The sequence below is a fragment of the Ciconia boyciana genome, chromosome 8 (genome assembly GCF_034638445.1).
Source record: "Ciconia boyciana chromosome 8, ASM3463844v1, whole genome shotgun sequence".
Classification (NCBI taxonomy): domain Eukaryota; kingdom Metazoa; phylum Chordata; class Aves; order Ciconiiformes; family Ciconiidae; genus Ciconia; species Ciconia boyciana.
Genome location: NC_132941.1, coordinates 29,657,151 through 29,679,122, shown reverse-complemented (window position 1 = coordinate 29,679,122; position 21,972 = coordinate 29,657,151). Strand labels below are relative to the sequence as shown.

At 55.3% G+C, this 21,972-nt stretch overlaps 2 protein-coding genes across 2 annotated transcripts in view; one reads left to right on the top strand and one right to left on the bottom strand.

Moving 5' to 3' along the window:
• Positions 1–21,972, bottom strand: part of LOC140655637 (cadherin-23-like) — a 26,372-nt gene extending 4,400 nt beyond the window's left edge. Inside the window, exons 1-7 of the mRNA XM_072870381.1 lie at positions 21,799–21,972; positions 20,893–21,042; positions 20,098–20,226; positions 19,847–19,975; positions 18,341–18,568; positions 1,609–1,830; positions 1,407–1,526 (exon numbers count right to left, since the gene is read on the bottom strand). Coding sequence (XP_072726482.1) covers positions 1,407–1,526; positions 1,609–1,830; positions 18,341–18,568; positions 19,847–19,975; positions 20,098–20,226; positions 20,893–21,042; positions 21,799–21,972 — 1,152 coding nt within the window. The remainder of the gene's footprint in view (positions 1–1,406; positions 1,527–1,608; positions 1,831–18,340; positions 18,569–19,846; positions 19,976–20,097; positions 20,227–20,892; positions 21,043–21,798) is intronic.
• VSIR (V-set immunoregulatory receptor) lies at positions 3,565–14,658 on the top strand. The gene is made up of 7 exons (XM_072870743.1): positions 3,565–3,702; positions 8,606–9,061; positions 9,830–9,877; positions 11,112–11,219; positions 12,789–12,816; positions 13,292–13,479; positions 13,753–14,658. The coding sequence occupies exons 1-7, from the start codon at positions 3,639–3,641 to the stop codon at positions 13,788–13,790; spliced, it is 930 nt and encodes a 309-aa protein (XP_072726844.1). The 5' UTR covers positions 3,565–3,638; the 3' UTR covers positions 13,791–14,658.

Below are 21,972 nucleotides of genomic sequence, written 5' to 3'. Positions count from 1 at the left end.
TGACGTTACAGGTGGTTATGAGAAAGACACTGAAAATGAGGAGCTTTCCGCCCTCCTGGGTTAAAGGATAGTAAAATCCATCACATGGGCATTTGTTACTGGCTAAATCTAATCTTTACAGAAGAGTATATCTGAGGCTCTGCTCCGTTTCCTAGCAGTGGAGAAAACAAACACTGGCATGCCTTATCAGAGTGATGGATTTCCCATCACTTGGGATCTTAAATAATCACTAAACCTCCTCCTAAAGCTATGTTTTCATAGGGTGCTGGCACAAACTTCCTGGGCCGTGTAGGGAGGGTGTTTCCTACCCGTTCTAGCTTCGATACTTGTTGCTGAAGGGGTTTCGAAGTTCATGTCTCTGCTTGGGCCAAGAGACGGGAAAGCTCTGCCTTTGCCGGCAGCACGCCAGCAGCTGCCACCTTCCCTGCTGGCAGTTAAACCCAAGGTCTAGACGTTTCCGCTGCAGTTTTCCTGAGCCAGGGAGGCATCTCCTGCAGTATCAGATGCACACATCTGACGACTTCCTATCTGCCCCAGCATGGAGAGCACAGTGCTGCCAGGCTCGCAGGGATAGATTTTATCCATGGAAATCTCCCACACTAGTGTCTCCCCTTCAGTTTGTCTTTTTTCTTCACACATAAAAACCTATCTCCTTTTGGGGGACTAGAAACCGCTCGGCTTGATATCTGGGTGAGGCACAATGGACCATGATAGGGAGCCAAGGCAGAAGTTCTAACTGACCCCTTCTACTTGCAGCCCCTAAAATCATTCTGGGCATGGACAATGTCTGCTGTACAGCCCGTCAAATTTTGGTTTCAGTCACAAAAATAATCAGTGTATTCAATTCCTGCAAAACATTTGCTTTGGAGCTGCTAGTCTGCTCTCCCCACACTTTGAGCAGTGCATTAAGTTCAGGTCACTGTGGTCCAGGAGAAATGGAAGAGCTATAGAGAGAAGCAACAAAAATGACTAGAGGCTTTAAATAACCTCCATACAAGGAATTAAAAAGGAATTTAAAAAGCAGATAAATGATCTGAGAAGATAAAGATGAAGCAGAAATTAATGCTCTAGCAATGCTTTACTACCTACTGTCCCTTCAGGCAAGAAGAACCAAGGGGACCTCTAAAGACAATATAATACAACTTAAAAGCAATTCAGGGAATTTCTTCTGTTTGTGTCTTTGCAGGACCAAATAATTGGGTAATTAACCCATGAGTGTCCCTTGTCCACCTCCCTGTTTTGCAGCCCCCATGAGGGAGTGGGGTGACAGCAACTGGGCAAACTGGCCGCAGCTGGGAAAAGCGACTGGTGACCCCTGGGAAGGAGATGTGAAACTGCTTGCATGAGGGGGAACTCCTCAACCCCAAAGAGGCCATGGTGTCGCAACCCTGCTGGCAGCTCCCTACCGTGGCGGTTGATGTCAGCCGGCGTGAGATGATGGGGCACTGGTCGGTGGCAGTGACAATCAAGGTGTAGCGCCCGTGGCTGATCTCATAGTCCAGCTCCTTCACTGTGCGGATCTGCCCCTGCAAGGCGAGGGGAGAGCAGCCAGGAGTGAGGGGAGCAGGATGGGGGCATGGCTGGGATGGGGCCGGCATCCTTACTGACCGTGGTGCTGTCGATGTGGAAGGTACCCAAGATGTTGCCTTCTGTGATGGCGTACGCAACTGTGCCATTGGGCCCCTCGTCCTGGTCGAGGGCCTGCATGGTGACGAGGGTGGCATTGAGCGTGGCAGGACCTTCATCGAGGGTCACCTCATACAACTGCTGTCGGAAAGTGGGAGCATTGTCGTTCTCATCCAGGATGGTGACATACACCATGGTGGTGGCCTGTGGGACATGGGAACATCGCGTTAAGCACTATGGAGGGACTGGCTCTACAACCCCTGGAGCCGGCTGCGGAAGGCTGGACCTGTCAAGGTCAATGACCAACGTGGGCTCAGCCCTGCCAAGAGACACAAACGGGATGCAGGGCTCAAAATGAAATGAGCCGTGGCTGCAGACGCATCTCCAGGTAGTGATTGGGTACAGAGATAAATGTACAGAGATTAAATCACACTCTTGTTCCCAAGCAAAGCATGTCTCTGTGGGATCCCTCTCCTTTTCACCTGTTTTTTACCACTGCTGGTAACACCGGGGAGCAGCCCATGGCAGAGGGAAAGCCAGAGGCTGAACCCCATCATGCCTCACTGCCTTTGGAGGAGGTCTGTGTGAGTCCTCACCTTGACATTGGGGCCACCTTGGTTGTTATTACCAAGGGTGGCAACGTGGTAGGATGGAAAGTACCTGGAGATGATGCTGCCATGGCTCAGGAGAAGAACAAAAATGAGCACCTCAGACGCCTGGCCTCTCCTCCCTCAGGTCCCATCATCTACCTGCTAACCCCAATTTCACTGCCTGTCAGGCTCAGCCTGTCCAGCCTCTTCCAGCTGTATCTGACCCTGCACAGGCACTTGAATATCCTTACTGAAGGGTGTCTCCTGGTTGTGTCACCATGGTGGCACACCTGGGAACAGGGAGGTGACAAGAGTGTGCCACCCTGTCTAAGGACTCAGCTCAGAGATGGGGTCTCAGGACAGATAAGCCATTTTCTTGGAGTCTCTGGACTTTGTGCCTACACCTTCCCCCAGCAACAAATTTCTTCCTGCCACACAAGGGTTACATTTTTGATGAGAGCATCACAGACACGTTTGCTGTAAAAACCACAAAGCTGCACAATAATTAGCTACTTTTCTATTTCACTGCATGCTGCAAAGGTTAGCAGCAAAGTTTCCTGCAGTTTGCAAACCTCCACGTGTCTCTGGGCTCCACTTTCCAGGGAATAGGCGCCTGCCTGCACTGTTTGAAACAAGGTGGCCGGAGATTTTGTCAGTGCCTTTTGAGTTCAAAGTGAAGCTCCAGGAGGAGTTACGTGAGTTGGCCCGTGGTGCTGCTTTGCTATTTGAGGGCAAAGTAAGGCCCCCCCATGCAAACAGACTGTGGGAGGGGGACCCTTTGCTCCCCTTTTTTTGGGGAAAGCTCCGTTCCCTTCCCTGAGCTGGCACCGCTTTGAGTTACCCTTCCCTGTACCTGCTTCCTGTTCATCCCAGGAAGGTTTCTGTCCGCTTAATCCTCACAAACACGGGAAAAACAATAATTACAAGCAAAGTCCACTTTAATCAAGCAAGTTGGAGTTTGGCCCCAGGGGATCAGCTCCCACGGGGGAAAGGATGGGGACCAGCACCTAGCCCCTTGTGGCTGAGCACCCACAGCTCCCCCGGCACATCGAGCATCTTCCTCGGCTACCTCCTGTGCACCCCGAAAACGCACGCAGGGGGACCAGCTTGCTCTGAGCTACCCCCTGCGATGCTGTAAGGGAAAAAAACCCGCAGAGGCACCCGCCACTGCCCGAACGGCTGGGGACTGAAGTGTCACCCATCCGTGGGGTGCCCCGTGGGCGTGCTGCCGCTCGCCCCGGCCGCCCGCAGCTCCCTGCCGCATCTCACCTCCTGGGGGTGCTCGCAGCTCTCTCCGTTGCTGCGTGCAATAATACCTCAATGAAATTTCCTGTGTGTGCAAGTCCGGTTGCGGCTGCGGGGCTGCTCAGAGCGTGCGGGCGGCTCCGGAGAGGCGAGCTCCCCGCGGCCGCCCCAGCCGCGATGGAGGCGACGTCCCCCCGGCCTGGGCTGCTGCTGGCTGCGCTCTGCCTGCTGGCTTCCCACGGTAAGCCCCAGCTTGCTTTCCTCCCCTCCCCGCGCAGAGAAACTCTCCTCGCTGGGGCACCGCGTTTGCCCAGCCGGGGCTGTGCCTCGGCATGAGGAATTTGGGGCGTTATGTACTTTCTCACCCTGTGATTTCGGAATGGGGGCGGGGGGGATCAAGCCAGCGTTTCACGCGATGCTGGTTGCGTTGGGGGAAAGGGGCCACAGGGGAGCTGCTGTTTTAAAACTCTGGGACTGGGTTTTCCTCCTTCCTCCTTCGCTTTGATCTAATGTGCGTGGAAGGAAAGCGGCACGCCCTGGCCCTGCCAGCCCCCCGCCGGGGATCCCGAGCGGGAAAAGCTGCCCCGTTCCTGCACGGCACTTTGTCCTGGCACTATGGGGGTCCCTGGCCACGCAGCGGTGAAAGCAGCCTTTCCTTCATCAGCCCCGGGGGAGCGGAGAGAGGCAGTTTGTGCGAGCAGGGCCGGGATGCCCTCTCTGAGGTTGCTCCGCTCCGCCGTAATTGCCGGGACGTGCCGGGCAGCTTCTCCGGGGGGGAGCCGGCCGGGCCAGGACCGCTGGGTGCAGCCGCCGAGTTTCCCTTCCCCTAGGCGAGAGGTTCCCAGCGCTGGAAGCTCGCCAGCCGCTCGCCAGCACGGCGGAGGGATGCTCGGGGTGGGGGGGGCTGCTTCACGCCTGACTCCGCACCAGCTCTGGCAGGCAGCGTTTCCGTGCTGGGGCTCTGGGGCCAGGCGGTGAAACGGGGGCGGTGGCAATTAAAACCGCAGTTCATCTGTGGACGAAGGGTCAGAGAACAAAGCTGGGAAGGACCGTGGTCCCTCCCTGCCCTGCGCAGGCGGAGGACGAGCATCCTATCGGGCTCGGCTTCTCCCTCCGTCCTGGGATGGCAAAGTGACCGCCTCCAGGATTTCTGCCGGCGCATCCTCAGGAAGAAATGATGCCCCCCTGCAACGGGGCAGGGGGTCCCTTCTCCTCTCTCCTCTGTGACAGCAAGGCTGGTGCAGACTGAAGTGTGCTTTGCTTCTCATCCAAGCCTCTTGACATCAGAGAGCGATTCCCAGCATCTCCATGGGGCTTTAGATTATTTCATTATGCATCTGGGGTGCTGGGACTGAACATCACGCCTTCTGCAATGCAACAAGCTTGGACACTGATGTTCAACATCAGCCCGGTGCCAGAGGAACTGAGCTTCGGGCAACCGCGTGCCTGCCAAAACTTTCTGAACCCCCGGCTAATTTTAGCAGGGGTTGATGGAGAAGTAGAGCCCTTGGAGACATCCAGCTCCTACACGGTTTGGGGACACTGGCAGGTAGGTGGATGGGGAAGCGGCTCCTCTCCACCCAAGGGATGGCAGCTGAGCTGGGCTTTCCAAAATCGCATCCCACGTGCAAACCTGGCGTTGTGACCCTGTCTCCAAGCCAGGGCCGTGCTGGAAGAGGAGCAAGGCAGGACCCTCCAGCGGGTGCAGCAGCTCCAGGCTGCTCTCCCCATGGCCTGGATGATGGGTACCAAGGGAGCGGCCCCACCGCTGAAAAGCCATTTGGCTCCTCAGGGTGCGGGAGATGAGGGCTGTTAACACATGTGTCTCTGGCATTTCAGTAAGTTTTTTTCTCTCCTTTTTCTTTCCTGCTCTAAGTACTTGTGCCGAGGTATGGATGCCCCTGCACATCTCACCCAGCTGATAACTCTGAAGCATAATGACAGCACAGTGACGATGGGGCTTGCAGCACTTTTATGTGAGGCTGCTAAAAAATCTCCCAGAAGAGGAATTAAAGCCGGGTTCCTTGCTCCGGCACTGAGCAGCCACTATCTCTCCAGCAGCCCCTCCTCTACGGCGGGTGAGCCCCTTCAAAGGCTGCAGCTCTCCCACCCAGATTTCACTGGAGTGGAAAGAGGTGGCATGATGTGGAAATCACTTCTGTAAGTCACAGGAGTGTAAATCAAACACCTGCTTGCCAGAGCAGGGGACCAAAGTTAGGAGAAGCAGCCAGGAGAGGCTTTTGGTCACCGATCCAGAATTTGGCATGAAATCCTGTTTTATTTAAGCTGTTGGTCGGCAAAGCAACACAGGTTCCTTGGCATTAGCACTTTTTTGCATTTTGTTTTCTCTGAAAGGAGAGCTCCCAGGTTTCAAGCTAGCAGTGGTGCTGGCACCAGGGATGTACCAGTGCTGCACTGGGCTCTGTGCCGCACCAATGCAATGCTGCGGGTTGGAGCCGAAGATACCGAGGGGCCAAAGAGGAAGAGGGGCACTTTTGGCACCCGCTTGAGACCTCCTCTGTCTTTACCAGATGGTGACAAGACGATGACAAGCCTGGACCTCAACGGGCCCAGGCTCTCTCAGTCAGAGATGCATGGAGACTGGCATCTGGCTTTACTTTGGTGTTTGCCAGTAGCACTGACATAAAAAGGAATGGTCCGACCAGGATGGGATGGAGCCAAACCTGGGGTCTGGGTATGGAAGAAGCCCACAGCACCTGGGGGAGATTAAAATCCACGAGCTTTAGTGTAAAGACACTGACAGAAGACATTTCCTCCGGGCACCATCTGGCATCTAGCATAGCTTTAAAGCCGTGCTATGTCTTGGGGAGGGAACACCACCCTCCCTGGCACTGCCGCAGGGCATGCTGTGCCTCACCAGCTCTTCTCCCCAGTTGTTTTCTCCTCTGCTCTCTGGCTTTTGGGAGCCTGCTCAGGAGAAAGAAGGGAAGTTGGTAATGCCGAAGGCTTTGCACACGTGGTAACCTCTGCCCCTCCCCACAGCTGGGCGCCGATGCCGAAAGCGTGGGCCGTGTTGACTTTCCATCCAGACGGTTCCCATCAAGCCCTGGGGGTGGAGGCTGGATGGTTTAGTAAGGCACAGCTTTGCAGACTGTGTGGGGATGAACGGGACAGCCCTGTTTTATTTGAGGGGCGGTGTGGAAAACAAAGACTCCTGCAGATACTTTTGCAAGGTGTTAGAAGTGCGGCTTCCTCCAATAGAGCCCTGGCTTCCCTTCCCCTGGCTCCCGGGAGACCCCTGATGTGAATGGGGCACTTCCCGTTGCAGCAGGTATCGAGAAACACATCTGAGGTCCCTTTTGTGCTGAGAGCGCTGGCAAGGAGATGGGGGACCCGCTCCGCTGCGTGCCAAAACCCGTCCAGCCCAGCCAAGCATCCCAGCCCCAGCAGCATCCAGGGATGGGGAGCAGCTGGGGCTTGAAAATAAGCAGAAACAGGCAGCGTTGAGCTCAGGCCACACAAACCTCCGCCCCAGAGCAGCCCCGGGGATGTGCTGCTGCACGTGCCGTGGGGAGCAGGCTGAGGTGCCTGCAGGAAGCCAGAGCAATTAGCCAGAGCGGTTTGGCAAAGGTCACGCCATCCCCGGCTCTGTGGGACTCCTTGGCACTGCGTGCTGCAGACTGGGAGGGTCCGATGGGGCAGATCCCCTCTCCAAAACCCCCTCTCCCTGCAAAGCACCCTCAGGCAGGCTGCTGGGACTCAGGGGCTTCACAGCTGTTCTTACGGGGCTTAGAGATCACCATCGTCCTAAAAGGCATAAATAACCACGAGGGGTGGAAGGCATGGGGGACATTTTCACTTTCACTCTCTCAAGCGGAGCCCCATGTCAGGATGGTGACAGCAGTGATTCTGCACGGAGGAGGATGCTCTCCGGGCAGCCCAGCGATGGGGAGCCTCTCGCCTGGCTGGATGGCTTGCGGGCAGGCACAGCACTCCCCACCTGTGATTGATGCCCGCTCGATATAGCAAGTCAAAAACCTCAAGGTGAAACGGTGGCAGAGTTAATGGCACAACAGGATGTTACCAAAATAAAAGAACGTCTTGTCCTCATGCCATCTTCTCTGTTGCAAACCAGCCCCAGGAACCTCCTTTTCTCAGTAATTTAAAGAAAATGAACCCAGAATCTGCTTTTTCTTCAGCTTTCGAAGGTGATGTTTGCACTTCTGCAAAGTGGTGGTGGGGCCAGAGCACCAAAGACTCGCCCATATTTGCTCTTTTCTCTCCCCTCATGCACAGCTCCCCTTACCCACCAGTACCCTCCACCGGCGTGCTGGGACAGGACCAGTAACACCATGGTGTGCTCCTCTCCTTCCCTCTGTCCCCCCCCCGACATGCTCCTGCGCCTCTGCCAGGCCTCCCACTATGCGTTTTGCAGCCGGCAGCAATCAAGGATTTCTTTCTGAAAATCGTTTTCATTTTCAAGCAGCTCCTCACAGTCGGTGTCAGCCAGTTCTCCCTTCTCCTCCCCAGGGGCTGAAAAACAAGCAGGGTGGGACCCGCTCCCCGCATGATCTCGGGGGGCACAGGCTCCTCCTAGTTGTTTTATTTTTTTCTCCTTTTTATTTGCAGCCGGCTCAGCAGCACTTGTATTTCCTCATTTGCAAGCCATACCCCACTGCCCTGCTTTGCAGAGGTCTGGTGTCCCATAAGAAGGCGCCTGGGGCAGACCCCACTTCGCTGCCCTACGCCGCCCTGCTCTGCCAGCCCTGGGCAAACTTCTGCCTCCCTGCTACTATTAAAAGCTGATGCTCAGCTGTATTTAAAGCATGCCTGCCCTCCACGGATTATTTCTAGGGTGAAGTTGTGCTCCCAGCCCTGCTGGGATGTTGCTACAGAGCAAGCGAAGGGCTCACACCTTGCTTCCCATCTCCCTTCTCTTAAGCTATGGAGAGCTCGTGAGTTTTTCTTGCCCCAAGGGCATGGATTAAGGCTTTTTTCCCCATGCCTGCAGGCTGGTGTTCACACTTTCTGATTGCTCTCTGCAACCTCTAGCCACCCCTCTGCCAACATCAGTGGTGCGGTTTGCAGTGCTTGTTTGGGCAGGGATCCCCATTTTGCTATGAACTCAGGGTAAACCCAGGGCTGTAGGGTCTGACTCAGTCACTGTGTCTTCTCCCTGGCAGGAGGGCCAGCAGCTTTCCTAATCACCACCCCGTACTCGCTCTGCATCTGCCCCGAGGGCCAGAACGTCACCCTGACCTGCCGGATCAGTGGTCCCCTCACCGACCGCCACAACCTCCTCTACAAAACCTGGTACTTCAGCAGCAACGGCGACCAGAGCTGCTCTGGGAAGAAGCACATCCGCAATGTCACCGAGAAGGAGCTGCATCACGACCTGGGCAGGCACCACGAGCCGCCGGGCAATGGCACCCAAAAATCCCCCCTTGGGGCACAAGCCAGCCATCATGGGGTGGAGTTTGTCCCTGACCACCACGGTGCCTTTCACATCGTGGTGATGAACCTCACGCTGCAGGACAGCGGGAATTACTGCTGCTACGCTGCGGAGGCCAGGTGGGAGCAAGGCAAGCCCCACACCCTGCAGGTTGCTCACGGCTTCGTGGAGCTGCAGATCCAGCAAGGTGAGGGGGGCCAGGGGAGCCCCTTCCAGTCCTGCATCCATGCCGGGGTGCGTCGGGGCAAGGCGGCAGATAAGGGCTGGTGGGGGATGCCAGGGTGCAGGATCAGGGCTGGGGAGGCAGGGTGTCCTGATGCTGAAAGCCCAAGCCATGCTGCAAGAGGCAAAGAGCAGCAGATGTTGAAGGTTTGACTTAGGGCCAGAGAGCACTGGAACATTAAAAAAAAAAAAAAAAAAAAGAAAAAATAAATCAAGAGGCTGGAACGCAATAAAATCCATGCTACATAGTTTCACTGATCTTCCTCAACCTCTTTCTGGAAGAGAGGAAAACAAACCTCAACATAAAAGGAGGTGGCTAGCGGGTGAGCCCAGCGTAAGGGCTGCAGACATTGCTCGGGATGGAGGGCTTGTAGATAACCTTGGGGCAGCAGCCCAGCAGGGAGAGCTGCCCAGGGAGGCACAAACTGGAGGGGGAGGCGTCCCCTGCCCTTGATATGCAGTGTTAGGATAGATACGTTTTCTTTTAGACCAAAAAAAAAAAAAAAGAGCCTGCATGGCCAGGGATGGGCCCTGCCACTGTGAGGGAAAAGAGGTCTTGCAGCAGGAATCTTGGTGTAAGCTTCCCAGGATTAAATTCTTGCTTTTGGGATGCTCTGGTCTGATTTTCTCAATGCCAGTGAGCAAAGGCAAGCACAGCTAGCAGGTGTGGGAGCTCTGTGGTACCTGAGCGAATCCTCTGAGATCTAACACTCTTTTCTCTTCTCCACCACAGGCAGAGGAGGGCTTCAAAACTGCACGTTTCATACTGCCACCAGCAAAGGTAAAAGGAAAAAACCCTCTCTCCAATGCACTGCTCGCCATCCTGGCCTGTGTATTTCACTAGGGATGGCTGCTTGCTATAAACGCACTGGTGTCCAGATGCAGCCTCACGGTCAGGTGTTGGGAGGGTCATTTCCGAGGCTGTCCCCACAGGGTGCATCTGACAGGCATGTCCTCAGGCTGAGGAGAACCTCCTTTGGCCCATGTTTCCACGCCACCTGGACTGTCCTGAAGCCTACGGAGATCATTCACTCCATGGTTATAAAGCAACTGAGCCCCACCCCAACATGATTGGGGATTTAGCGGCTTCTGCCATGAGCAGATGGGAAGGGACAGAAAACTAGAGTCACAGGAACCTCTTGCAACACCCCACCGCTGTCCCGAGCCCATGCCACCTCGCCCCAAGCAGAGATACTCTAGCAGGGAAACCCCAAATCTTGCTTGAGTGCTCAGACAACATGAGGCTCCCCTGGCGCTGTGTCTAGACGCTGGAGGTGCCCACTTTGCTATGCAGGTGGTTTCTCCGTGGGTCGCTCTGTCTACCCCTGTTTGCTGGCTGCCAAACAGGCAGATTTTGCTAAAATTGGTTTGCAGCATGGTTGCGGCCAGCCCAGCCACAGGAAACTGCACCATCCTCCCCAGGACTAGCGCTTTCTGTCTCAAACCCTCAGTCCCACATGCTGGGACAGCCTGTCCTGCCAGGCAAAAAAGAAAAGGGGAGAACCCCCCCCCCCCCAACATACCCAGAGCAAGATGCTGCTTCCCCAGACAGATGCGCAGGAGAGCAGGGCTTGAGCTGAATCTGCCCTCAATTTAGGTAGCCCTTGACCCTGCCGCAAGCCATCCCACATGGACCTTGATGGCCACAGACATGCCCGTAGACTGCCAGCCCTTCTGGGGAGCCTTTCTCCTGACTTCACAGGGCTCTATCAGGGCCCCTGCTTCTCTCCCCATATCTAGAAGACCAAAGAAAGACCTTGGGGTGTCCTCCAGCAATGAAGGACTTTGGTCAAGGTCCTAAACAGATGCCTCAGAACTTATCTCCTCAACCGGCAATGCATTCCAGCGTGAATCCCGCTAGGAGCGGACCACCCGGGCATGCAGGAGCCACGTTGCATCAGGCGTGGGGCAATGCCGGTGTTGCCCCGTGCTTCTGCTACGCCTTGAGGAAACCAAGGAAATGCAAGGCGAACCCTCCCCGCCGCCCACTCCAGCTCTGCCCTCTTCTGTTGCAGATATCACAGCTGCCGCGCTGGCAACGGGTGCCTGCATCGTGGGCATCCTCTGCCTGCCCCTCATCTTGCTCCTGATTTACAAGCAGAGACAAGCGGTCAGCAGCAGACGTACGTACCCTCCCTTTGCTAGCCGCCAGTGGGGACACCCACCCGGGGACTCATCTCCTGGGCTGCATCGGCCTTTGTGGGATGGGATGTGTCCTGCTGGGATCAGTGGGTTCGGCTGCCCTGAATCCCACAGGCATAGTGTAAGGTGGCCCAAAGACAGGTCCCTGCCAGGTGCCTCTGGCAAAGCAGTCCTAGGAAGGGCTGGGCATGCCTGCAGGCTGCGGCAAGGCGTGTGGGGTAGGAGAGGGACCTGTGATGCCTGCAAGGCACCCCGGGAGCGTGCTGGGGGCACTGAGACTGCAAAGATGCTGCTAGGCCCCCTCCCTGCTGAGCTCTTTCCTCCCCATCTGGTGCGAGAGCAGGCTCATTTACTCATCCCTCCCTCCACCGCACAGCCAAAATAGCACCTTTGCCTCCTGAGTGACTGAAAAAGCATTATTTGTGCTTTTCCTCCACCTGTCTTTAAAAAGACACCTTACATTTCTATGGCAATAGGACGGTAGCAAGCCCCCTCTCTCCCCACTGCTCCAGCCCTAGAAAATCAGGCAGCACTGAGGTGCAGCTGGCTGCTAGCTCCTGCCCATACTCGGCTCCCAGTGATTTCAGTAATTAAGCAGAAAGGGGCACCACCTTAACCGGCAGAACCATTTCATCAGGCCTTGGGCAAGCTGGGGGCCCTGCGGTTTCTCTCACCGAGCTTGGTGGGTGGCTGTGTGGCTCTGAGCAAACCCTTTGGAGAAGTGGTTTTTGCAGCAGCAGCGGGCACGATGCCAGCCACAAGAACGGGAACTGCGCTTTCGACATCCATCCCCAGCTGAAAAGACTGGCTGCGTGTCTTCATGCATCCATTTTGCCATGGCGGGGGTGCTGCTCCCCCGCTGTGCTGCAAAGAGTCACCTGGATGCTATTTAACCCAAGAGGGAAGGCAAAACCCAGGGGGATTTGCTTATGGGGTGTCTCAGGCCAGGTTAGCTACAGGTTATTTCCACTGGGCGCTTTCCACCGGCATGGTCTGGGCCAAAACTTGTGCATCTCAGCTCGGGATGCTCGCTGTGCAGCCATCCAGCACACCCAAGTAACACGGACTGTGCGATCTGCTGCGCCTGCGGCAAAGAGGATGAGGAAATAAATAGCAAATGCAGGGGCAGCCAAATGACGGGGTGGTGTTTTGCAGAGCCCTGGGAGGGTGTCCCGGGCGGGTGGTGGGTGCATCCAGGCACAAGCAAGGCTGGGCTGCAGCCCAGGTGCTGCAGCTGCATCTTGCCTTGCCCCGCGCTGGCGGAAGCACCTCCTTCCCCCTTCTTTGGACCCTGCAGTTTCAATCTGGGAGGAGGCCAGGCTGGGGAGTAAACAAGGCGGGAGACTGCAGGCAGAAGGGATGCGGAAAGGGAGGTTTGGGAGCAAAGAAGAGGCTGATGCTGAAGAAGGGAGAAAGGGAGGGAGGAATGCAGAGGAAGAGGAGGAATTGGGTGTGGATGAGACACCAGAAACCAGCGCTGGCAGTGGGTCTGGATTTGGTGCTGGGCATCACGCTGCCAGCGCACATGCCAACCGTTTTGTCTTTGGCAGGTGCCCATGAGCTCGTCAGGATGGAGAGGTGAGGAAACCCATGTGCTTCCAGCTCGCCCGACCTCCTCACACCCCCTCTGCCGGCATCCCAGACCCCGCAAGGGTCTTGTCCTCTTCTCCCCTCCCCTTGAAGCTGGAGTGTATCCTTGCCGGGCAAAGCGAGGGGGATGCTGGCAGCACCCATGCCCGGGGTCCTGTCCCTTTCCGGGCAGCCACTGTTTCTCTTCCCTCCCTCCGAGTGGGAAGTGCCTCCTTTCTTTTTGCCTGTGTCAAGGGCACGCGTCTCCCCACGCCCCAGGAGAGCTCGAAACCATGGTGCCTTTCGGCTAAGCTTTCCCCCCTGCGCCAGGCTTCCTGCTTGCTCTCAGCTGAGGTGCCACCTCCTGAACTTGCTCCCTGCCCTGCTTGGTTGTTCCCAGCACTCAGCCAAAACCCTGGGGATAAAAAAGGCTTCTGAAATAAAAATGAAAATCCACACCCTCACACCCTCTCCTCTCCTGCAGCAGCGCACAGGGCATTGAAAACCCCGTCTTCGAGGCGGTCCCCTCGGCGAGTGCAGAGCCACGGCCCCGACCCCAGCTTTCCTACATGGCCAGCCGGCAGCCCTCCGAGTCCGGCCGGCACCTGCTCTCTGAGCCTGGCACCCCCCTGTCCCCCCTTGGCCCTGGGGACTGCTTCTTCCCAACGCTGGGTGAGTGACCGGTGATGCTGAGCCCCCATGGGGACCCCTGTGGGAGGGACAGGAAGGAAAGAGGCAGTCAGGGGGTTGAGTGGGAAAGCGGGGGTTAAATATCGGCTGCAAACTTTGCATTATGTGGGACATCAAGTCCCAGGGCTTTGCAGATGGGAAGGACCCAAGGCTTCCCCTTCCAATGCAGTCAATGAAAGCAGAGTTTGGCCGCTTCCTGAAGCATGTTCCTGCAGCTGCAAGCCAGACTAATACCCCTGGTCTGCCCTTTTCCAGATCCTGTTCCCGACTCACCAAATTCCTTGAAAGCTTAAAGACCCCAGAGGAAACCACATCCCCCAGCCGCAGCCAGGAGAGGCCAGGCAGCCACCGCGCCATGCTCGCCCAGCCGAGGCCCCCTGGGAGGACAGCATGGCCACGGACAGCAAAGCCTTAAAAAATGAAGCTGAGTGCAGGAGCCCTGCCCTTGTCTCCTGTCCTGGCTCTGCCCGGGGGCTGGAAGTGAACCTCTCTTGCCCGGATTTCGGTTTTTAACTACCTATTTCTATGGAGAAGAGCAAAACTGTGTACTGCTCACGTTTTACGGACTAGCTGAAAACTGGGGATGCAGGGAAGGAAGCACAACCCACACCTGCAAACCTCCCCGAGGATTTAACTTATTGCCAGGGGTTTAAGCTCTGCAACATCAACCTGTTTCTGCATCTTTGACTGAACATCCTCTCTGGGAGCGGATGGTAAAGTACTTTATCCACCACAAGACAAAACAGGGTCACCGGCCAACCTTGTACTACCTTTTTCTTTGCAAAACAGGAAGGGGAGAGGCTCCCTGCTGCTGATGGAGCCCTCCTTCCCCACCAGCCTTTTGAGACGGCCACAGACTTGCGAGGCTGCTGTGTTTTCAGCTGGACACACACTGGGAGGAGCCTTATTTCTGCTGCAATTTTATCCTCGGCTTGGGATCAGGGGAATTTATCTTTCTGTTTGTTTCATTATCAGTGCTGATTAAAAGAAAAAAAGGATGTTTATGGTTTTTGCCTTTTTTTCTTTTTTTTAAATGCCTATAAATTAGACAGTCCATCTGGAGGGTGTTGGAGGATGTTCCCGTGACGTAGCCGAGAGCCCCTGCAGAGAGGCGGAGGCACGGGAGCATGCCGTGGGCGGTGGGAAACGCTCCGTCTGGCTTCCCCGCCATCCTCCCGGGGCCAGCCGTCCCTGGGGCCACTGCCTTCAGCCACGCTGGAGGACCCTGCGATGCCCCGGGGGATGTGGGTGCCCTCACAGCATCCTCCGTTCGAACCACAGCACTCTGGCGTTGCTTATCCAAAAGAAGCTGTGGGTCAGGCTCCAGCGTGACTCAGCCCCTGATGAGGAGATAAAACCTTGTGGTAGACACTGTTACTCAAAGGGTGTGTTTGGTTTTTTTCTCTTGCTTTTGTTTTTGTTGTAAAGTGGGGAAAAAATTGCCACTAGACAAACATAAACACTAGTCATACCAAAACAGTGTCAGACCTGAGCAATATCCATTATATCAGGCAGAGCATCCCCAGCAGCATGCTGAATTTTCATACTACATGACTGGAGGAAACTGCGTTTGCCTCTGCAATGGGCTGGGGACACCCTGGCCTGCTGTAGGATTTGATTAATCTGGTGTTGGCTTCAGCAAAAGCAACTTCAAGATGGTCCAGCCGCAGGCAGAGGGATAAAGGAGAAGCCAGCACCAATGCCCCCACCGCGGACGTAACTTCCTGAGCACGGGACTTGTGCTTGTTGCCACCCACGGCTCAGCCCCTTTCCCTGCTTTGCTGGGGAAGCTCACCCAGTGCCTCCAGCGCTTCCCTCTCCCTGTCCCCGTGGCTGCAGCTGGAAAGGCATGCGGGGGATTTGCCTGCCCACAGGTCCTAACTGCTTTGAAACCCTCTCCGAGTCTCTCCCTTTGCTAACAAATGCACTGTTTGACAACAGAATAAAGCTTTGCTGGAAATAGGTTTCTCTCTGCGCTGCAGGAATCCCATTTTTCAGGATGCCCCATGCTGCAGGCATGTGTGGTGGGCAGGCAGAGGTGAGCTGAGCAGCCACGTTCTCTGCCAGAGGCACTGGTGCGGCACGTTGGGGCACTGCGTGGCATCAGGGACCGTTTCCTACCTGGAAAGCTCGCCAGAAGGAAAACTAAAGACTTTTAGGGGAAAGAGGCGATGGCTACCCATCCTTCCACACATCCTGGAGCAGGAGCCCTGGCACACTGGGTGCTGGCACACCCCACCTTGGCCTCCACCACTGGTGGAGAAGATGGCGCGGCGCTGCACCTTTGGGCAGGATGCTAATGCTGAAGGTGACCCAGCAAGATGCTCATGCCCTCAAGGACCTTGCCAGGTCCCACCAGCTCTTGCAAGCGCCTGGCCTGGGAACGCACTGGTGCCCCGCTGCTGGCTGTTTTCCGCTGCATCAGCACTCGGGGCTTTGCTGATGGGAGAGTGAGGAGCCTCGGAGCTTCACCTGAACTCTTGTTTCAGAGTGGGTGGATGGGAACAGAAACTGCAGAGGCTGAAGCAGCCCTGGCTGGGGGTGGCTGTGAGATAGGCATCTGGGCGGTAAGGAGTGGCTTTGCCGATCCACTCTGCCTCGCTGCAGCCGCTGGTGCCCGGGTCTGCGGGTGCCAGCAGGAGCCCTGCTCTGGCTCATGTGGGTGCTGCAGCTCCCTTGGGCAGACATCCTTCCTTCTGCTGTGGGAAGCATCCCAAAGTCTCCGGAGCAGGGCAAGCCCTTGGGAAGGTGCAGCTGCAGGCTTGCACCAGGGTCAGACAGAGCCTGAGTGACTCCTGCAATTCCCACGCAAGGACAGCAAGACTTTCCAGTTGCAGCTCACCAGCTTGTGAAGGTTTTCTTTCCTGCAAAGCTTTTTTTGGGTAAATGCTTTTCTTTTAATATCAGCATTTTACCCTTTTGCCCCTGCATTTCCAGCTCCCAAGAGGATGGCCAGTCTTCCACGTGCCCTTGCTGTCCTGGGTATCACAGATCACCACGGGACTTCCAAGTCCTCTCCCATCTCTGTCTCCTCTGCCTCTCCCATACTCAGAAGGCCAAATCTTGAAGCACATGGAGGAATGTGTGAATTACAAACAATAGTTCATTTTTGTGCATCATTGCATCAGCCTAGACTTACTTGTGAAACCAAAGTTTCTAGTAGGTGCTAAACTCCTGACAGGCATCATTTCATCACCCAGGCATGAGGCCAGCAGCCACCAAGCCACACGCAGGACAGCTTTTCACAAGACCTAAGCGTCCTCAAGCTCTGAAAAGGGCCGAAACTCCTCTCTCTGCTCAGGAATCAGGTCACTGGATGCTTTGTTTCACTTCAGCATGGCGGGATTTTGATTGTCGCTGCTGGCATAACTTGTGCCGGTGACGTGGTGGTCACACAGCAGAAACCCTGAGGACGAGCGGGGCTGCTGGGACACTGCTTTGGCAGCGTGAAGCGATAAGCTGTGTCACTTGTCCTCCCCGGCACCGGGAAGGGAAGCGGGCATTGCCATGGCAATGGCATTTGCCAGCTCGGTGCATAGCATTCCTCACCACGGCAGCATCAGCGATGCTCCCAGGGTGCCTGGGTGATGGGGACCCGTCTGGGAGGAGCTGGCAGCACCAGGTGCTGCAGTTATATGAAGCAGCTTTCTCTCATTTTGGAGAAAGAAACTTGCCTAGATTTAAGCTGCAGTGGCAGCCTGTCTTAAGAAAAAGATGGTGATGAACAAGCAGGCGTGTGAACTACCTGGGAGGGAGGAGTTGAGAGTGCAAAGCCTGAAGCGAGAGTTGCAAGCCGCAGTTTGCACTGCTAGTTGCAACCTGTTTCCTCAAAATGTAGAGCAGGGCTTTGCAGCCAGCGCTGTGCCGGGAGATCAGAGAGATAGCGAGAGAGAGCAGGTGGAGGTGGGGGAGAGGAAGGATGGCAGTGTCGCACAGGGTGTCATGCCGCCCCGTCTCACAATTTGCGCTTGCTTTGTGCATGCAGGCACTTGCACACCTCCCCGCAGAGCCGTGGGGTTAGGAGGGAATCGGGGCTGGAAAATGCCCCAAATGTTATTTGCTCATTTGACTCTCCAACACCAGAGTCCTCCTTAAAGGCACAAATAACGAGACTTGCTATTCGTGGAGCGGGGAAGGTGCGAGGGAGAGTCAGGCTGCAGCAAATGCAGTTACCTCGCTGGGCAGTCCTGCACTCTGGTAGCTAAAACGCAAGGTGGCCACCTCCCCAGACCGAAGGATGATGGACGGCGTCTCGTATCAGCCCCCAGATGCATGCCCAGACCCTGCTCACTGGGGGCAGAGCACTCCAGATGGCAGCAACGTGACTAATGAGCTGCCCAAATCTCACACAGTGGGGACTGCCACAGCTGTAGTGCTGATTACCAGAGCTCTTCTCATTTGCAAGCACCAGAGCAGACACACATTGGTCCATGGTCAGCTGCTGCTCCAGCCACTTCCTGCCCTGAGATGACTGAGAGCAACATCCCGAGACCTTTCAGACTCAGAGCATGAGGAGCCAGCGGGCACGACAACTCCTGCAGCCACCAGCACGCTTGCCCATTGGGATGGTCTTGATATTTTTGGCATTTACAGATGGGAGATGGCAGCTCCCTGAATGACTGCAAGAAAGGGTCCCGCAGGACCAAGTGCCGAAGGAGGCTCTGAATCAAACCTGTACTCGGCAGATTTGGACCCTGAGTCATAATCCAAATGGCTGGGTCACTGAAACATCACGCCCTGTGCCTGCTTGCCCCTTCCATGCTCAACGTCTCAATGCTAAGCTCGCTCCTGCAGTGCCGCCCAGCTCCATCCTCCCCCTGAAAAGCACATTTTGGTGGCTCACCGACAAGGAGGGGTTGCCTTCGTCCTCAACGGTGACCACCAGGCTATAGAAGCTCTGCCGCTCGCGGTCTGGCGGGGATGGCCGGGTGGCGATCTCACCGGTGACGCGGTCCATGCGGAAGGTCAGATCCTCGTTCCCGCGGGTGATGTAGTAGGAGAGGACGCTGTTGAGGCCAACATCTCGGTCGGTGGCGCGTACCTGGGCCACTGCCGTGCCACCGCCAACGTTCTGCAGGGCAAGACAGTGGGGTGAGCGGCAGAGATACACCTCATAACATATAAAATACATAATTCATAACATTAATAATATAATTCTAATATAGAACGGGTTTTTTCCAGGCATTGTGGTGCTTGAGGCTCCAAACTTGCGGCCCCAACACCCAGCAGCCAAGCAGAAGGCTGCTCTCCTTCACTAGCTCCTGGATGCTGTTTTTGCAGTGCTTATTGCAAACGATGTTTTATTAATAGATGCATCTTCGTGCAAAAAATTAAACAAGGCTACTCGCGCTGCCACTGATAGCTCAGCTGAGAACCAGGCACAGGCTCAGCAACGGAAGGCTCTGCCCTTTGCTTGAGCGCTCCAATCTTTTTTGGTTTGAAACTCTGAAATTAAATGTGTTTTCTATGTTAGCTTTTAAAAAGAAATGGAATAAAACTAACAGGTGACATTTGCTGTTAAGTCGCCAAAGCCAGCTGTGGCTGCATGCCGAAATTGCGCCTTTTTTTCCTTATGTTACAGCATCTCCCATTTGTTGCAACAAACCAGTTTGATTCCCTGCTGCAGAAAGCTGTGCATTAGGTCCTTTCTAGGCTGGCACAGCCTGAAAGAGTGTAAAAACCAGTGTGTGTGCAAATGTGAAGGCTGTGTAATGGACTCAGAGCTCGGCTAATTATTTTTGGATAGTCCCATTACAGGGGAAATCAAAACAGAAATTCTGTTCTTCAACCAGCTCTGAACATGTATTAAATAGATAAGAAAATCCTAACAGGGCAATAACTTTAATGCAAAGCTATTAATCATGAGCGACACTTCCTCACAGCTAAGTGTTACTGGCTATCACTCGTATTTCATTTTTCCTCATCAAATTGAGAACCCCCTGGTCCAGGAATTAAACTGTCAGGAAATAAGTTGTCTTTTCTCACGCCTGATTGTGTTTTATTGCTTAATTATCCAGCTCTTGCCAAGCTGCTTCCTGAAAGCAATTCCTATTCTGCACCGCGACGCCTCTTGTGTCACTTCGGTGGCATTTCCATGGGTGTGTAGCCACTTCTCCTTCCTGCCGGTCTCTGCATCCTCATGGGCTTAAGTTGCCTGCAGAGCTCTCTCCTAGCCCAAAACTAGGAGGCCATCATAGGTGAGGCCTTGCAAGGGGCCAGCAATCCTTAAATCACCCAAGGTGAGGTCTGACCACAAGGCAGGTGGGGACAACTCTGCTGTCCCCACCTGCTTTGTGGTCAGACCTCACCTTGAGAGGATGGAAGGAGAGGAGCAGGGGTGGGTGCTCACCTCGCTCACGCTCACATTGTAGCCAAAGGGGCTGTCGATGATGGGGGGGTTGTCGTTGACGTCGAGGATGTTCACGTGCAGAGTGTGCTCCTTCCTCCGGGGGGGCACACCGCCGTCCGAAGCTTGGATCTGTGGTTGGGGGGTGGATTTTTCTAAAAATGCTATTTTCAGGCTCACAGCCCCAAGAAAACAGCCTCGATGCTCAAACCAGAAGAAGCCCAAGGAGGTAAGCAGGGTGGTTCGGTGCTTACCCTTAAGGTGTAGTGATCCAGCAGCTCCCGGTCCAGCGGCCATGCCACAAACACCTCACCGTAGGTGTTGTTGGTGGTATGGATCTCGAAAGCCCGGCCGATGTTTCCTGACGTCAGTGAGAAAGTTACCTGGAAACATTATGGGGAAAGCAAAACAGGGCAGGCAATGTGATGCTGTGAGGAGGAAGGAGAGAAAGGAGAACCTACAATAATAAACCCAGCATCGCCTCGGGAAGTCTCTGAGCATTTTAAAAGGTCCAATGTGCTGGGGTCCACGGGTGTGCTGGCTTATTGCAGCCATCCCAAAGCAAACACCCATGGCCCAACCCCTGTCTCATCCACAGCCCTCCTATGATGCTAGCAATTTTTGGTGTGCCATTAAGGGTGATGAGACCTCATTAATGCCTGTCTGCGTGGTAAAGAAAATAACAAATATCAGAGAGCTTCCTGCTCAGCCTGCCAAGGGCTTTGCTGCTGTTCCCTGTGGGCGGAGAGGACACAGCTGGTTTTCAGATTGCCAGGCTCCTTTTGACATGTGTCCCACAGAGCTCTCTGCCCCAGACAGCCCAAGGATGATGCTTTTCCTCTCCTGCAGGCACACCTCAGCCTGGAAGCGCCAGTACCCACTGCACAAACACCCCCAAAACTGCTGGCATCAACGACCAGAGTTTGCTCTTGCAGGGATGCAGATGAGGGGAAGGGGCTGGGAAGACACCGATGGAGGCATTTCTGCCTCAGCGAACCACTACCACAGCCTTATGGGCAGCCCCAAACCTGCTGTGCCAGCCTCCCTACCTGCCCGTTGCTGCCTGCATCTGGGTCGCGGGCCAGGACCACGGCCACCCGCTTGCCGACTGCGCTGTCCTCCGCCACGCTCACGGAGGAGTCGGAGGTGATGTCAAACTGGGGGCTGTTGTCGTTCTCGTCCAGGACCGTGATGGTGACCTGCGGACACGGCACAGGGCTCAGGCAGGGTGCAGGCAGGAGCCCACCTGGCATCAACACCCACGCTGACACTCCTGGCAAACTCTCGACCTGCTGCACCCCCCGAGGTGCCGACAGCGTGAGTGTTGTCTGTCCTACGGGGGAATGGGCATGGGTATTTGAGCCAGGGAATTGAAGCTACATCCCTGTCTGTGGAGGAGGAGGAGGAGGAGGAAGAGGGATGCTTAGAGGCTGGAGGAAGAGTGCAAGGGTGCTACAGCTCTCAAGTGGTGGATTTTTCTATGGAGCATCCTCTGTTTTTTATCCTGCAAACAGCTGGGCACAGAGCAACTCACGCTGCTGCAGAGTGACCCTTTCCTGCTAAGCTTTTCACAAGCAGCGATTTCATCCGTGCTCACAGCGCCAGAAGTTGGGCAGGGTTTGCTTTAAAGCTAAATGGACACAAAGAAGTCGGAGCTGCCTGTATTTAACTAAAGCAGGGAAACTGGGCATACAGAAGACCTGAGCTCCCTCCTGGGAAAAGGCACATGGGCAAGTGGGAGACCAGGCAGGAGATGCTTGGAGGGGCACCCTGTGGAGGCGACTGGGGACCGGGCTACCTTGGCCACAATTAGCCAGAGGAAATGCTCTCATCGCGTTTGTAATCAAAGAGCTGCAAGGCTACACAAAAATGAGAGAGGAAGAGCCTTTCTGTTCCCGGGGCTCTATTTATGGGTGCCCCGAGTCCCCAGGTGTGGCCAGGCTGAATGTGACAACATCCCGGAGGAAGACGGGCAGTGCGCTGTGAGCCTTGGGGCGATTGGGGTATTGTTGCTGCTGAATTAAAAACAGAGCCAGGAGCAGGGAGAGCCCATTTAGCTGCTGTGATGGATCCGGCAGCTGCTGTCCCAAGTGCCAGATCAGGGCGTTGGGATTTCTGCTGGCCGGCAT

Excerpts from the sequence above, each read along its gene's own strand:
- VSIR (XM_072870743.1), top strand. The coding sequence starts at position 3,639 with ATGGAGGCGACGTCCCCCCGGCCTGGGCTGCTGCTGGCTGCGCTCTGC. Across the intron at positions 9,062-9,829 it reads GGAGCTGCAGATCCAGCAAG|GCAGAGGAGGGCTTCAAAAC; the intron begins GTGAGGGGGGCC and ends TCTCCACCACAG. Across the intron at positions 13,480-13,752 it reads CTGCTTCTTCCCAACGCTGG|ATCCTGTTCCCGACTCACCA; the intron begins GTGAGTGACCGG and ends GCCCTTTTCCAG.